This window comes from Phyllobates terribilis, unplaced genomic scaffold, assembly GCF_046119375.1.
Source record: "Phyllobates terribilis strain yellow unplaced genomic scaffold, ASM4611937v1 Scaffold_1__5_contigs__length_1240528914, whole genome shotgun sequence".
In the NCBI taxonomy this organism is placed as follows: Eukaryota; Metazoa; Chordata; class Amphibia; order Anura; family Dendrobatidae; genus Phyllobates; species Phyllobates terribilis.
In genome coordinates this window covers 1,158,090,233-1,158,103,909 of record NW_027362761.1, presented here as the reverse complement: position 1 = coordinate 1,158,103,909, position 13,677 = coordinate 1,158,090,233, and the positions used below count along the sequence as shown (strand labels likewise).

General features: G+C 40.4%; 1 protein-coding gene across 3 annotated transcripts in view; it reads left to right on the top strand.

The window, feature by feature from the left end:
• LOC141162570 (cilia- and flagella-associated protein 99-like) overlaps positions 1 to 13,677 on the top strand; it is an 82,868-nt gene that overhangs the window by 2,604 nt on the left and 66,587 nt on the right. For 2 of the 3 annotated variants that reach the window (XM_073648805.1, XM_073648823.1), the window contains exons 2-3: positions 9,357 to 9,530; positions 13,401 to 13,511. In XM_073648805.1, coding sequence (XP_073504906.1) covers positions 9,447 to 9,530; positions 13,401 to 13,511 — 195 coding nt within the window. In that variant the 5' untranslated portion in view covers positions 9,357 to 9,446. The remainder of the gene's footprint in view (positions 1 to 9,356; positions 9,531 to 13,400; positions 13,512 to 13,677) is intronic. The other variant, XM_073648813.1, reaches the window with a different exon arrangement.

Genomic DNA, 13,677 nt, shown 5'->3' with positions numbered 1-13,677 from the left:
GGTCCCAGCAGTCACATCCCCCTAAACAATCCGCAAGTTATCATCTACCCCATGGAAAGGTATTTCTTGTTTTTGATGGGTCGTTCCCTTTAAATGTCAGGTTTTTTTTGGAACAGAAGAAAAAAAATTCTGCATGTTGTGCTTTTATTCCTTTCTAAAAAAACGGACACTAAGGCTATGTTCACACTTGGCGTTTTTTCAGCGTTTTTTTTCTGCAGCAAAACTTGATCTCTTGGCAGGAAAGAAGCTGCGTCAAAATCACAGGTTTTGGTGCGTTTTTCTGGATCCCTTCCACCACAGAAGCATGAACACAGGTCACCAATGCAAGACATATGTGAAACCATATTAACCAGAATTACAAATGTAACAGTGGGGGGAGGTGTATTGGTCAGTATGGCCACAAGCCCACTATCAGTATTTGGTCAGTATTCGTTCAGTATTTTTTCTCAGGAGTGGGTGATAAATGTAGAATTGGTGACTTGTTTCTATTATACCTTTTCTCTGATTGTTCCTCACCTGGTTTTGGCTCCCACTCCTGAGAAAAAATATTGACCAAATACTGATAGTGGGACCATGGCCAACTAGTTTACCTAAGACACTGGCAGTGCATTGAGTTTGTAGGACACCATTTACTTTCACACTATGGTCTGCCATTGGGTTGCTCAGGCATTGTTCAATTTCACACCTCCCTGGGCCACAGGTATTGTTCAATCTCACACCTTGCTCAGCCATTGTTTACACTATACACATCTCTAATTTAATTACACTGTACTAATCCAAACTGCCATCTCACGTGACAAAGACAAGATGGTAAAATGACAAAAATAAATGAGTTTCACATACTGCTCTCCTTTTTTTTTTTTTTTTTTTTTTTTTTTTTTTTTACTAAAAAGGCACCAAAACCTGATAGCTATGTTCACTCTAGGCATTTTTTTCACCACTTATTACTTTCAATGGGTAAAAAGCTCTGAAAAAAATGCAGAAAAAAACGCTTAAAGACGTGACATGTTCTATTCTGCAAAATAACATGCAAAGCACAAAATACTGATCAAACAAAAACCAATGTCTGTGCAGGAGATTTCTGAAATCTCATCGACTTTGCTGGTACTGTAAAACGCAGCAGAAAATTTGCATTAAAAAAAAGCAGCAAAAAAAATGTTGAAAAAACACCTAGTGTGAACATAGCCTTAGTGGTCTGTTTCATTGGTACAGTAGTCATTTGCATCATTGCCAGTTGTCTACAAATTCCTGCACAGTCTGGAAAACTTCCCGATCACTGAGGGTCCGACCGCTCGGACCTCCACAGGTCCCGGGAACAAGGGCTCTTCACCCGATTGAAAAGAGCGGTGGTCGATCATGCGCTCTGTTGCTCAATTAATTCTTAATGGGAACGTCAGAGATAGCTGAGCACAGGAAGATTAGAGCGCTGATCGACCCACTCACAAGGGGCTCTCGCCATAGGTGGGAGTCCTAGTGGTCAGAGCCCCAGGGATCTGGACATTATTCACTATACCACGGTTAGGTGACGACTTCCAAACTTGGGAATACACCCTTAAAGAGAACGAGGTCAAAAGTGGGCAGTTTATTCCTGAGCATTTTTTTTTAATCTGCCATACTGTTACAGAGATATGGGCCTTTTTATTTAGTGCTCATTTTTATGGTCTTTTACTAAGGGGGTGTGGCCAACAGGCTAATTATGCAGAGCAAACTGAAGACACGCCCCCGAGGATCCTGTGAGCCGCGCCTCCTTGTAAAGGCCATAAAAATTAGCATTAAATAAAAAGGGCCATATCTCTGGAACCGTATGACGGAATAAAAATAATAATAATCAGGGGAGTAGAGGGAATAAAATTAGATCAAAAACTGGTCCCATTTCACCTGGTAACAAGTCCGTTAAGGCTGGGGCGACATTGAGATCGTGGTGCCACGCTGCGATATTACACCTAATGATTCCCTACGGTGTTACATTGTGACCAGTGACGTACCACAACATAAAGTCCAAAATGTTTCCAAAAGTGTTTGATCTTCAGTTTCTGGTCGCATGCGACTCACCATATACTAAACCCTTTACCGACATATGACGTACAGTTACGGTTATGTCATATGCCGCCTACCTTACTTTGACGCGGGCTCGCAAGCTGAGCCTGCATCTTTCCCGGCAAATGATGTCTGAATTATTCAGCCATCATCTGCCGCTAACAGCCGCGGATAGTTAATAAAAATATGCAAAAAATAAATAAATAAATAAAAAATATATATATATAAGTTCAAATCTCACCCTATTAAAAAAACCCACATATTTGGTATCGATGCCTTTCGTAAAAGCCCGATCTATTGAAATATAAAATAAATTAACCCAATCGGTGAACGGTGGAATGAGAAATTGGATCGAAACGGCAGAATTACTTTTTTTTTACAACATTGCAATAAAATGCAATTGAAACATCGTATCTACCCCAAAATGGTAACAGTAAAAGCGTCAGCTCAGGGTGCAAAAAAATAAGCCCTCACACTGCCCCAGATCCCGCAAAAAATTACAAAATTACGGGTTTTGGACAAAGGCTTAACTAAAAAAAAAAAAACTATATGTGTTTAGTATCTGACCTGGAGAATCAGATTGCAAGGTCAATTTTACATGTAGTGAAAATGGTGAATAAAAATTAAAAAAAAGATTTTTTTTTTTACTATTTCGCCGCACTTGGAATTTTTTCCCACTTTCCAGGACTCACACAATAAAATGATGATTTCATTCAAAAGTACAACTCGTCCCACAACAAAAAAAACAAGCCCTAGTGCGGCATTGTGGAAGACGGGGAGGAAAAAAGAAAGCGCAAAAAGAGATGGGGGGCACCGAAATATCAGTGCCTTCTGTAGAGAACTCCTTACACGCTGGGAAGACGATACCCTGGCAGCTTAGAGCGGGACAGACAGCGTGTGGGCAGCACGTGGGCACAATGCCAGCAAGGGAGAGATCAGATGTCACGCTGGTTGTCTGATACAATAGAAAGACACAAAACCAAACAGAGACCCCACAATACCGGTATAAGCGGGGTCAGGAACGCAACGGGAAGTCAGCGGAAGAGGAATCATTAGATTGTGTGCACATCTATCGGGGTAAGAATTGCTAATGCAACTATATATATATCTCACTAAATTAGAATATCATCAAAAAGTTAATTTATTTCAGTTCTTCAACACAAAAAGTGAAACTCCTATATTATATAGAGTCATTACACGCAGAGCGATCTATTATATAGAGTCATTACACACAGAGGGATCTATTATATAGAGTCATTACACACAGAGGGATCTATTATATAGAGTCATTACACACAGAGGGATCTATTATATAGAGTCATTACACACAGAGGGATCTATTATATAGAGTCATTACACACAGAGGGATCTATTATATAGAGTCATTACACACAGAGTGATCTATTATATAGAGTCATTACACACAGAGGGATCTATTATATAGAGTCATTACACACAGAGGGATCTATTATATAGAGTCATTACACACAGAGGGATCTATTATATAGAGTCATTACACACAGAGGGATCTATTATATAGAGTCATTACACACAGAGGGATCTATTATATAGAGTCATTACACACAGAGGGATCTATTATATAGAGTCATTACACACAGAGGGATCTATTATTTAGAGTCATTACACACAGAGGGATCTATTATTTAGAGTCATTACACACAGAGGGATCTATTATATAGAGTCATTACACACAGAGTGATCTATTTCAAGTGTTTATTTCTGTTAATGTTGATGATTATGGCTTACAGCCAATGAAAACACAAAAGTCATTATCTCAGTAAATTAGAATACTTTATAACACCAGCTTGAAAAATGTTTTTAAAATCTGAAATGTATGTTCAGTAAATGCATCAATACTTGGTCGGGGCTCTTTGCCACATTGATGCAATAATCGATGCGGCAATGTGGCATGGAGGCGATCAGCCTGTGGCACTGCTGAGGTGTTATGGAAGCCCAGGTGGCTTTGATAGCAGCCTTCAGCTCGTCTGCATTGTTGGGTCTGGGGTCTCTCATCTTCCTCTTGACAATACCCCATAGATTCTCTATAATAGATTCTCTATGGGGTTAAGGTCAGGCGAGTTTGCTGCCAATCAAGCACAGTGATACTGTTGTGTAAACCAGGTATTGGTACTTTTGGCAGTGTGGACAGGGGCCAAGTCCTGCTGGAGAATGACATTTCCATCTCCAAAAAGCTTGTCGGCAGAGGTAAGCACGAACTGCTCTAAAATGTCCTGGTAGACGGCTGCGCTGACTTTGGTCTTGATAAAACACAGTGGATCTACACCAGCAGATGACATGGCTCCCCAAACCATCACTGATTGTGGAAACTTCACACTAGACCTCCAGCAGCTTGGATTGTGGCCTCTCCACTCTTCCTCCAGACTCTGGGACCTTGTGGAGTGTGTCAATGACTGCCTTCTGGACATCTGTCAAGTCAGCAGTCTTCCCCATGATTGTGGAGCCTACTGAAACAGACTAAGGGAACATTTTAAACGTTTAGGAAACCTTTGCAGGTGTTTTTTGTTAATTATTTTAATTTACTGAGATAATGACTTTTGTGTTTTCATTGGCTGTAAGCCATAATCATCAACATTAACAGAAATAAACACTTGGAATAGATCCCTCTGTGTGTAATGACTCTATATAATAGATCCCTCTGTGTGTAATGACTTTATATAATAGATCCCTCTGTGTGTAATGACTCTATATAATATAAGAGGTTCACTTTTTGTATTGAAGAACTGAAATAAATTTACTTTTTGATGATATTCTAATTTAGTGAGATGCACCTGTATATGGTGAAAGACAAATAATAATTCTGTAAAGGGAAAAAATCATTTGCTTTGTGTCATGTCATTTTCCAAGATCCGTAGTAACTTTTGTACTTTTTGGTTGATTGAGGTGTGAGAGAGGTTTTTTTTTTTTTTTTTTTTTTTTGCGCCCATTGGCACCATTTTGGGCTAGATACGCTTTTTTTGATTTTTTTTATCACTTTTTATTTTATCTTTTCTAAGAATTGCAGCAAACAAAAAGGAACAATTCTGTAGTTGTGAGATTTTTTTTTGGTGATAGTACAAGCTGAAATAATTTTTGATTTTAATAAATGGACACAAAGTTAAGGATATGTTTATTTTTATTTGACTTATGACCTGGGAAAACTTTTTCTGTTGTTTAAACATTTATGCCATTATATGTATAATATAATATATATACAGTACAGACCAAAAGTTTGGACACACCTCATTAAAAGATTTTTCTGTATTTTCATGACTATGAAAATTGTACATTCACACTGAAGGCATCAAAACTATGAATTAACACATGTGGAATTATATACTTAACAAAAAAGTGTGAAACAACTGAAAATATGTCTTATATTCTAGGTTCTTCAAAGTAGCCACCTTTTGCTTTGATGACTGCTTTGCACACTCTTGGCATTCTCTTGATGAGCTTCAAGAGGTAGTCACCGGAAATGGTCTTCCAACAATCTTGAAGGAGTTCCCAGAGATGCTTAGCACTTGTTGGCCCTTTTGCCTTCACTCTGCGGTCCAGCTCACCCCAAACCATCTCGATTGGGTTCAGGTCTGGTGACTTTGGAGGCCAGGTCATCTGGCGTAGCACCCCATCACTCTCCTTCTTGGTCAAATAGCCCTTACACAGCCTGGAGGTGTGTTTGGGGTCATTGTCCTGTTGAAAAATAAATGATGGTCCAACGCAAACCGGATGGAATAGCATACCGCTGCAAGATGCTGTGGTAGCCATGCTGGTTCAGTATGCCTTCAATTTTGAATAAATCCCCAACCGTATCACCAGCAAAGCACCCCCACACCATCACACCTCCTCCTCCATGCTTCACGGTGGGAACCAGGCATGTAGAGTCCATCCGTTCACCTTTCCTGTGTCGCACAAAGACACGGTTGTTGGAACCAAAGATCTCAAATTTGGACTCATCAGACCAAAGCACAGATTTCCACTAGTCTAATGTCCATTCCTTGTGTTCTTTAGCCCAAACAAGTCTCTTCTGCTTGTTGCCTGTCCTTAGCAGTGGTTTCCTAGCAGCTATTTTACCATGAAGGCCTGCTGCACAAAGTCTCCTCTTAACAGTTGTTGTAGAGATGTGTCTGCTGCTAGAACTCTGTGTGGCATTGACCTGGTCTCTAATCTGAGCTGCTCTTAACCTGTGATTTCTGAGGCTGGTGACTCGGATAAACTTATCCTCAGAAGCAGAGGTGACTCTTGGTCTTCCTTTCCTGGGGCAGTCCTCATGTGAGCCAGTTTCTTTGTAGCGCTTGATGGTTTTTGCAACTGCACTTGGGGACGCTTTCAAAGTTTGCCCAATTTTTCGAACTGACTGACCTTCATTTCTTAAAGTAATGATGGCCACTCGTTTTTATTTACTTAGCTGGTTTTTTCTTGCCATAATACAAATTCTAACAGTCTATTCAGTAGGACTATCAGCTGTGTATCCACCTGACTTCTGCACAACACAACTGATGGTCCCAACCCCATTTATAGGGCAAGAAATCCCACTTATTAAACCTGACAGGGCACACCTGTGAAGTGAAAACCATTTCCGGTGACTACCTCTTGAAGCTCATCAAGAGAATGCCAAGAGTGTGCAAAGCAGTCATCAAAGCAAAAGGTGGCTACTTTGAAGAACCTAGAATATAAGACATATTTTCAGTTGTTTCACACTTTTTTGTTAAGTATATAATTCCACATGTGTTAATTCATAGTTTTGATGCCTTCAGTGTGAATGTACAATTTTCATAGTCATGAAAATACAGAAAAATCTTTAAATGAGGTGTGTCCAAACTTTTAGTCTGTACTATATATATGTTACACACACACACACACACACACACACACACACACACACACACACACACACACACTATAAACCTTTTCCTGCTCTCCCATTTTAGGTCAATTAGGATTACCATCATTTTAATATTTGCCAAATGCCAGAATAATGAGAGAGAGAATGTTTTAAGGCATTTTTATTACTTACTGCAAAGTCAAGTTTCCATACATTTCATTACTATTTAGTACCGTTGCCCTTAATGACTTGGGTCACATGTTTGGGATATCCTTCCACAAGCTTCTCACAATATTTGGTCGGAATTTGGACCCATTCCTCCTCACAAAACTGATGTAACTGATCCAGGTTTGTAGCTCGCTTTGCTCGCAGCCTTTTCAGCTTTGCCCAATTTTCAATAGGATTGAGATCAGGGCTCTGTGATGGCCACTTCAAAACATTGACTTTGTTATCCTTAAGCCACTTTGGTACCATTTTGGCAGTTTGCTTCGGGTCATTGTCCATTTGGAAGACTAATTTCTGCCCAAGCTTTAACTTCCTGGCTGATGTTTTGAGATGTTGCTTCAGTATTGCCACATAATCTTCTTTTCTCATGATGCCATCTATTTTGTGAAGTACACCAGTCCCTCCTGCAGCAAAACAACCCCACAACATGATGCTGCCACCCCCATGTTTCACAGTTGGGATGGTGTTCTTAGGCTTCCAAGCTTCTCCCTTTCTCCTCCAAACGTAACGATGGTCTTTATGCCCAAAAAGTTCAATTTTTGTTTCATCAGACCACAGTAGATGTCTCCAAAAATTAAGGTCTGTGTTCCTGTGTGCATTTGCAAACATTAATCTGTCTTTTTTATGTTTCTTTTGGAGTAATGGCTTCTTCCTGGCAGAGTGGCCTTTCAGCCCATGTTGATACAGTACTCGTTTCATTGTGGATATTGACACAATCTTACCAGTTTCTGCCATCATCTTCACAAGGTCTTTTGCTTTTGTCCTTGGGTTGATATGCACATGTCGGACCAAAGCACGTTCATCTATTGGGACACAGAACCCGTCTCCTTCTTGAGCGGTATGATGGCTGGACATTCCCATCTTGTTTGTACTTGCGTATAATTGTTTGTACAGATGAACGAGGCTCCTTCAGGTATCTGGAAATTGTACCCAAGGATGAGCCAGACTTGTGCAAGTCCACAATTCTCTTCCTGATTTCTTTAGACTTTCCCATGATGCTACAAAAGAAGCAGTGTGTTTCAGGTGTGCATTAAAATACATCCACAGGTGTGTCTCTAACTCAGATGTTGCCAAAAAACCTATCAGAAGCTTCCAAACACATGACATCATTATATGGGCAGTCCAGAATTGTTTAAAGGCATAGTAATCTTAGTGTATGGAAACTTTTGACTTTGCAGTAAGTTATAAAAATGCCTTAAAACATTCTCTCTCTCTCTCTCACTATTCTGGCATTTGGCAAATATTGAAAATTCTGGTAATCCTAAATGATCTAAAACAGGAAAGGTTTATTCTTATTCCATGTTAGATATTGAGATAAACCTGCAGATGTGTCTTTTTATATAGTGTGTGGAGACTTCTGCTTTCAGCTGTACCTGTTAAATATAGTGGTGCGAATTTTAAAGTCTGCAGCTTGTCAGCACTTTTTGTGGATTTAGCGCGGATTTCACCCTTTCATATTAAAAGGAATCTCTATATTTTACATATTTGGATGTGTATTTTTTAGCAGTGCATCTGCAGCCTATGGCCGTGTGCACACGTTGAGTATTTGCAGCAGATTTTTCTGCACCAAAAACCAGAGTGTAACAAAAATAACCTGAGTAAAATAAGTGCCTTTTATACTTGTTATGTGCATGTCTTATATATTTTTCCCCATTTATTTGAATAGGTGAAAAACGCTGAAAGAATTGACGTGCTGCAGATTTGATGGTTTAAATCCGCAAGAAAAAAAATAAGCAGCGGGTGCATGAGATTTCACAAAGGCATTTTTTACCTTTGAAAAATACACTGGAAAAAAAGCAGCGCGTGAACAAATCCTATATGCAGTAATATTCCCGCGGGTTTTCTTGTGGACTTGTTGCAGATTTCACTCTTTCCATTGTAAGGAGACTTATAGGCCTTGCAATGCTCCTTTTGGAAATTAAATATGCAAATTACAACTTCTAGTAGGTGGCACTAGAGTTCCTTTCTGAAGAGGCAATTTGCATATTTAATTCCCCAGAGGAGCATTGCATGGCCTATAAGTCTCCTTACACCAGTATGTCACTCTCCATAAGGAGAGATGTTACCCATCAGACTCCATTGTAATTGGTGAAATCCACTTGAATCTACACAAAAATATGACCTGCTGCAGATTTCAATATCCAAACCGCAGGTCAATTTCCTTGCAGAAATTCCCAGCAATGTGTAGATGAGGTTTGTTGTGATTTCTTCTACGTACAGTATATTACGCTCCCATTATTCTTTATATTCGCAGACACTTCCCTGTACGTTTGCAGGGTCTGGATAGTCACTACCTGAACATATGACAGCCTGAGCTATTTCACAAGGCGGAGGAAATGATGAAATGTCTTCATGGGTTCAACACAGTCACTTCATTGCAATTTGCTATGTGGTCACACGGGTCCATCTGCACCGCCAATTATTGCAGGTGTGGCGCCATTACTCACTTGCCGCTAAGTGTTTCATTCATGATCACGCCGTTCTGCAGTCTTATTAGCTGCCGTCCAGTATTCACAAGCAAACAGAGACTTGGAAAATGCTCAAACTTCAGACTGGATCAGCAGCCGTGGCAGTCCTCATAGGTTAGGACTGTCATATTTACTGTGGACAGGAAGAGATGGAGTCTAATTAGACCATTGAGGACATCACGCTCAGTAGTGCGGAAAAACTCACTTATGTCAAACAGCCATAGAAGACACAAATCCTGCATAGGTTTTATACATATCACTTATTAAAGGCATGTGCCCACGGCGGCGTCTAGATGCCGGCGTACCCACAGAACTTTTGCAGTGGAAGACGTTATAGGAAAACTGTGAAGACCCGGGGTCTTCCGTGTGTGTAATACTACTCAGACAACACAGGGCGAGGGTAAAACTGTGCGGCAATACTTTATTGCACCACAAAACTGACAAAAAACACATAGAACAGTCCCAGCTAATACCCAAGATGGTACAACATTACACAGGCTCACCATTCCGCTGGCCCGCCTGGGATACAACAGCTGCGACTTTGGGACTTCCAGGGCCAACTACCTCAACCAGTGGCCCCCCGATTCTGGTAGGCCCCCACCGAGAGAAGATAGCGGCAAGCTTAGGAAGCTAGCAGTCCAGCGAGGTACAAGGCATGGAGACCCGGGAGTCCCACCCTGGCCTGTCCGAGAGTTTCCATGGAGCCAAATGACCAGCTGGTCCCAATCTGGCTTCTCCGAATGTCTCCATGAGTTCCAGGCGACCGGAGGGTCCCACCTGGCAACCCCAAAGAACATATCCATGGGGCCAGGTGACTTCATCGTCCCAACCTGGTCTCCCCAAATGTATCCATGGGATCTCTGATGGTCAATGGAGCAGATCCGGATCTTTCCAGTCTAGGCTATATACCCTTAGGCCAAAATCATGTAGAATCCAAATCTGTGTCTCTTTGGATGGAGCCGCCATGCTATCCATCTACTGTCCTGAAGGATGTCTCTCATTCTCCTTGTAAAGTCTTTCTGATTCTCCTTGATTCTGCTTGCAGCACTACAGACATCCTTGTTTACAGTTACATCTGTGTAAGGTCATCAGTTACAGGTTGGGGGGAAAGGTAAAGTGCTCAGGTCTCATTGTTCGAGCATTTAATGAATTTACATAGTTTGTCCTCCTGTTTTGTGAGTCAACAAGCCACAGGGTCCACACAATGGTTAATCAACATATTTAGCAAACATTCATGGTTCACCGAACCAAGAGGAGACAACAGTCAGGGTTATACAAATAGTATGACCTTTTTGATGAACCACAGAAATACTCATACATTTACAAGTCAACATAAACACAATAGTGTATTTCTCTTGGCTTAACAATTCTAGACGTCTGGCTGATTAAGATTATAAGCTATGTCGTAACAAAAACGCTGGCTGTGTTTTTATTGAAGAAAGTCTTTGGCATTTTTCTTGTCTTGACTTTTCTTGTTTTCTTTATTTTGTATATAATCTTCTGGAAGCCGCCTGAAGAATCGCCGGGTCACTTTTAGCTGCTTTACGGCTTTCGAAGCTCAAAAAGACGGAACACGAGCGAGGAAGTCTTTTGACATTGCTGTGCAGTATGTTCGTTCTTTTTGCTGTTTTCTTTTAGGGCTTTTTGAGGCGAGATCAGAGCGGAATCTGCTTGAAAAAAGTCGTCATGTTCACATACCTGAAGAGTAAAAATAAAAAGGCCTATTAATGTGTGGCCCATGTTTTTCGGGTCCGATGCCCTAATGAAATATTGGCTAGGGATATTAGTCAGACAAAAGAAAACTGTGGCATGTTCCATCAGACTGAGGATTTCATGCTTCTGGGTAATGGGCTTGTTCACACAATGTGTTTTTTATATATTTTTCGTCCATTTTTTTGGACAGAAAAAAATGCAGCGTTTTACAATAGGGGAATCTGCACACGGACAGTATTTGGAGAATAAAAATCAGCTGGCAATACTGGAATGTTGGAAGGAAAAATATGTGCATTTTTGATGTGTTTTTTCTCTTGAATGGGTGAAAAGCGCTGCAGAAAACAGTGAAAAATAGAGGTTCATAAAAGGCCTTGATGCTTCAAATCTACAAGGAAAGAAATAGGCTATGTATGAGATTTCAGAAATCTCATTCACTGTGCTGGTACTATACTTTTTTTTTTTTTCCTGCAAATAAAAAAATGCAATGTGTGAACAAGCCCTAACAGAAAAATGAATGAAATTTCTGAAATCTCATGCAAACTTGTTTTTCCAAACAATTTTATATACCGTATGTAACATAAACAGAGCAGGCAGTCACCCTCCCAAATTGAACACAGGACATGACGGATTCACATGAAATCCACCTGAAAAAGCTCTTAATAAAATGCAATAAAAAATGAACATATAAATAACAATGTAAAAACGACTTGCTGTGCACATAGTCAGTCTTTTTGGAGCTTCTTTCTGGCTTCAAAATCCATGAAGCTGTTAAAAGAAGTAACTGGTCCATTCTTCTGGGGGCTTCTACTTGGAAGCCGCTCACTAGTTTATACAGTTAAAGAAAAAAAAAAAGAAAAAATTACCAAAAGGAAATGTTTGTACTGATACATACCTCAGCTCCGCTATTTCTCTACACAGTAACTGCGGAGATCAGTGAGGAGGGTGTGTTCTTTTCTCCCTTGTTTATTGTTGCCTGCTTGATTCGTCAGCCTCATGCAGGGGAAGAAGTACACGCCCCCAGAGGCAAAAACGAGCAAAAGGAAGTGAAATGTTTGTACTGATAAATAACTCAGCTCCGCTATTACTCTACACAGTAGCTGCGGAGATCAGTGAGGAGGGTGTGTTCTTTTCTCCCTTGTTTATTGTTGCCTGCTTGATTCGTCAGCCTCATGCAGGGGAAGAAGTACACACCCCCAGAGGCAAAAACGAGCAAAAGGAAGTGAAGTGTTTGTACTGATACATAACTCAGTCACACTATTTCTCTACATAGTTGCTGCGGAAATCAGTGAAGAGGAGGGTGTGTTCTTTTCTCCCTTGTGTATTGTTGCCTGCTTATGATTGGTCGACTTCATACAGGGGAAGAAGTACACGCCCCCAGAGACATCTATGGTAACGCTTAGTTGAACTACATGAATTACAACCTAAACTTTACACACTAATATCTCCGTAACGGAGAGGAGAAATTAAACAATAAAAACTACATTTTACTCAGCTCTGCAGCCGCTATTCTATGATGTGGCCATCTTAACTGGTGAAATGTCCCCTTTAAGTGCTTTTGAATCTTTTTTTTTTCTCCGTTCATGTTTTTTTGCAGCCTTTTGATTGGATAGTGCTTAGTTTGGAGCGTTTTCTATCAGGACCCACTGACATGCATTTTCTTTTTTTTTTACTGCCAGGTGTTTTTCAAAATCTGAAAGCGCTAAAAAAAACACGCAATGTCATCAGAAAAAGTTTTTTTGTGTGTTTTTTTTTTTTTTTTTTTGCTGGACCTGCTCTAATAAACTCCTCAAAATGCTCAGTGAGCACAAACTTTTTAAGAGCTAAACCCCAGGTGTTCGCCTCGTTGTGATGGTTGCAGCTACTTTTCTTAGTACCTACATAATATAATATCCGGGGGGGATGCGTTTAGCAGGGACTGTATTGTGTCACTGACAAGGTAAATGCATCCGTACTTTCTGTGATAATAGTGATTATAATGACTGCAATTATGTTATTACAATAAAAAGTGTGAAGACGTTATAGTAAAGTGTCACGTATCACGTAGAAAAAGATCCGAGTAATCACGTGTTTTAGTGTCCTGACGTCATAGCTTTCTTGCCGGACTTGTATGGTTACAGATGACTCATTATGGAAGATGCCTCAGCCTGATAATCCAGCTCCATAGCAAGTATAATCCGGAGGATCGGAGCCTGGAGCACTTCCTAGAAGAATCTATGGAGGACTTTCAGGTAAGAGAATGTGCTCAGTTATGCCTAATACTCATACATGCCAGAAATAGGGGAGACCTCACAGCTCACCTCCTCCCCCTCCTGCACAATGACTGATAACACCTCTATATACAGTAGATAGCACAGGATCCACCATTCACAATAGGTGATGTCACAGCTCACCTCC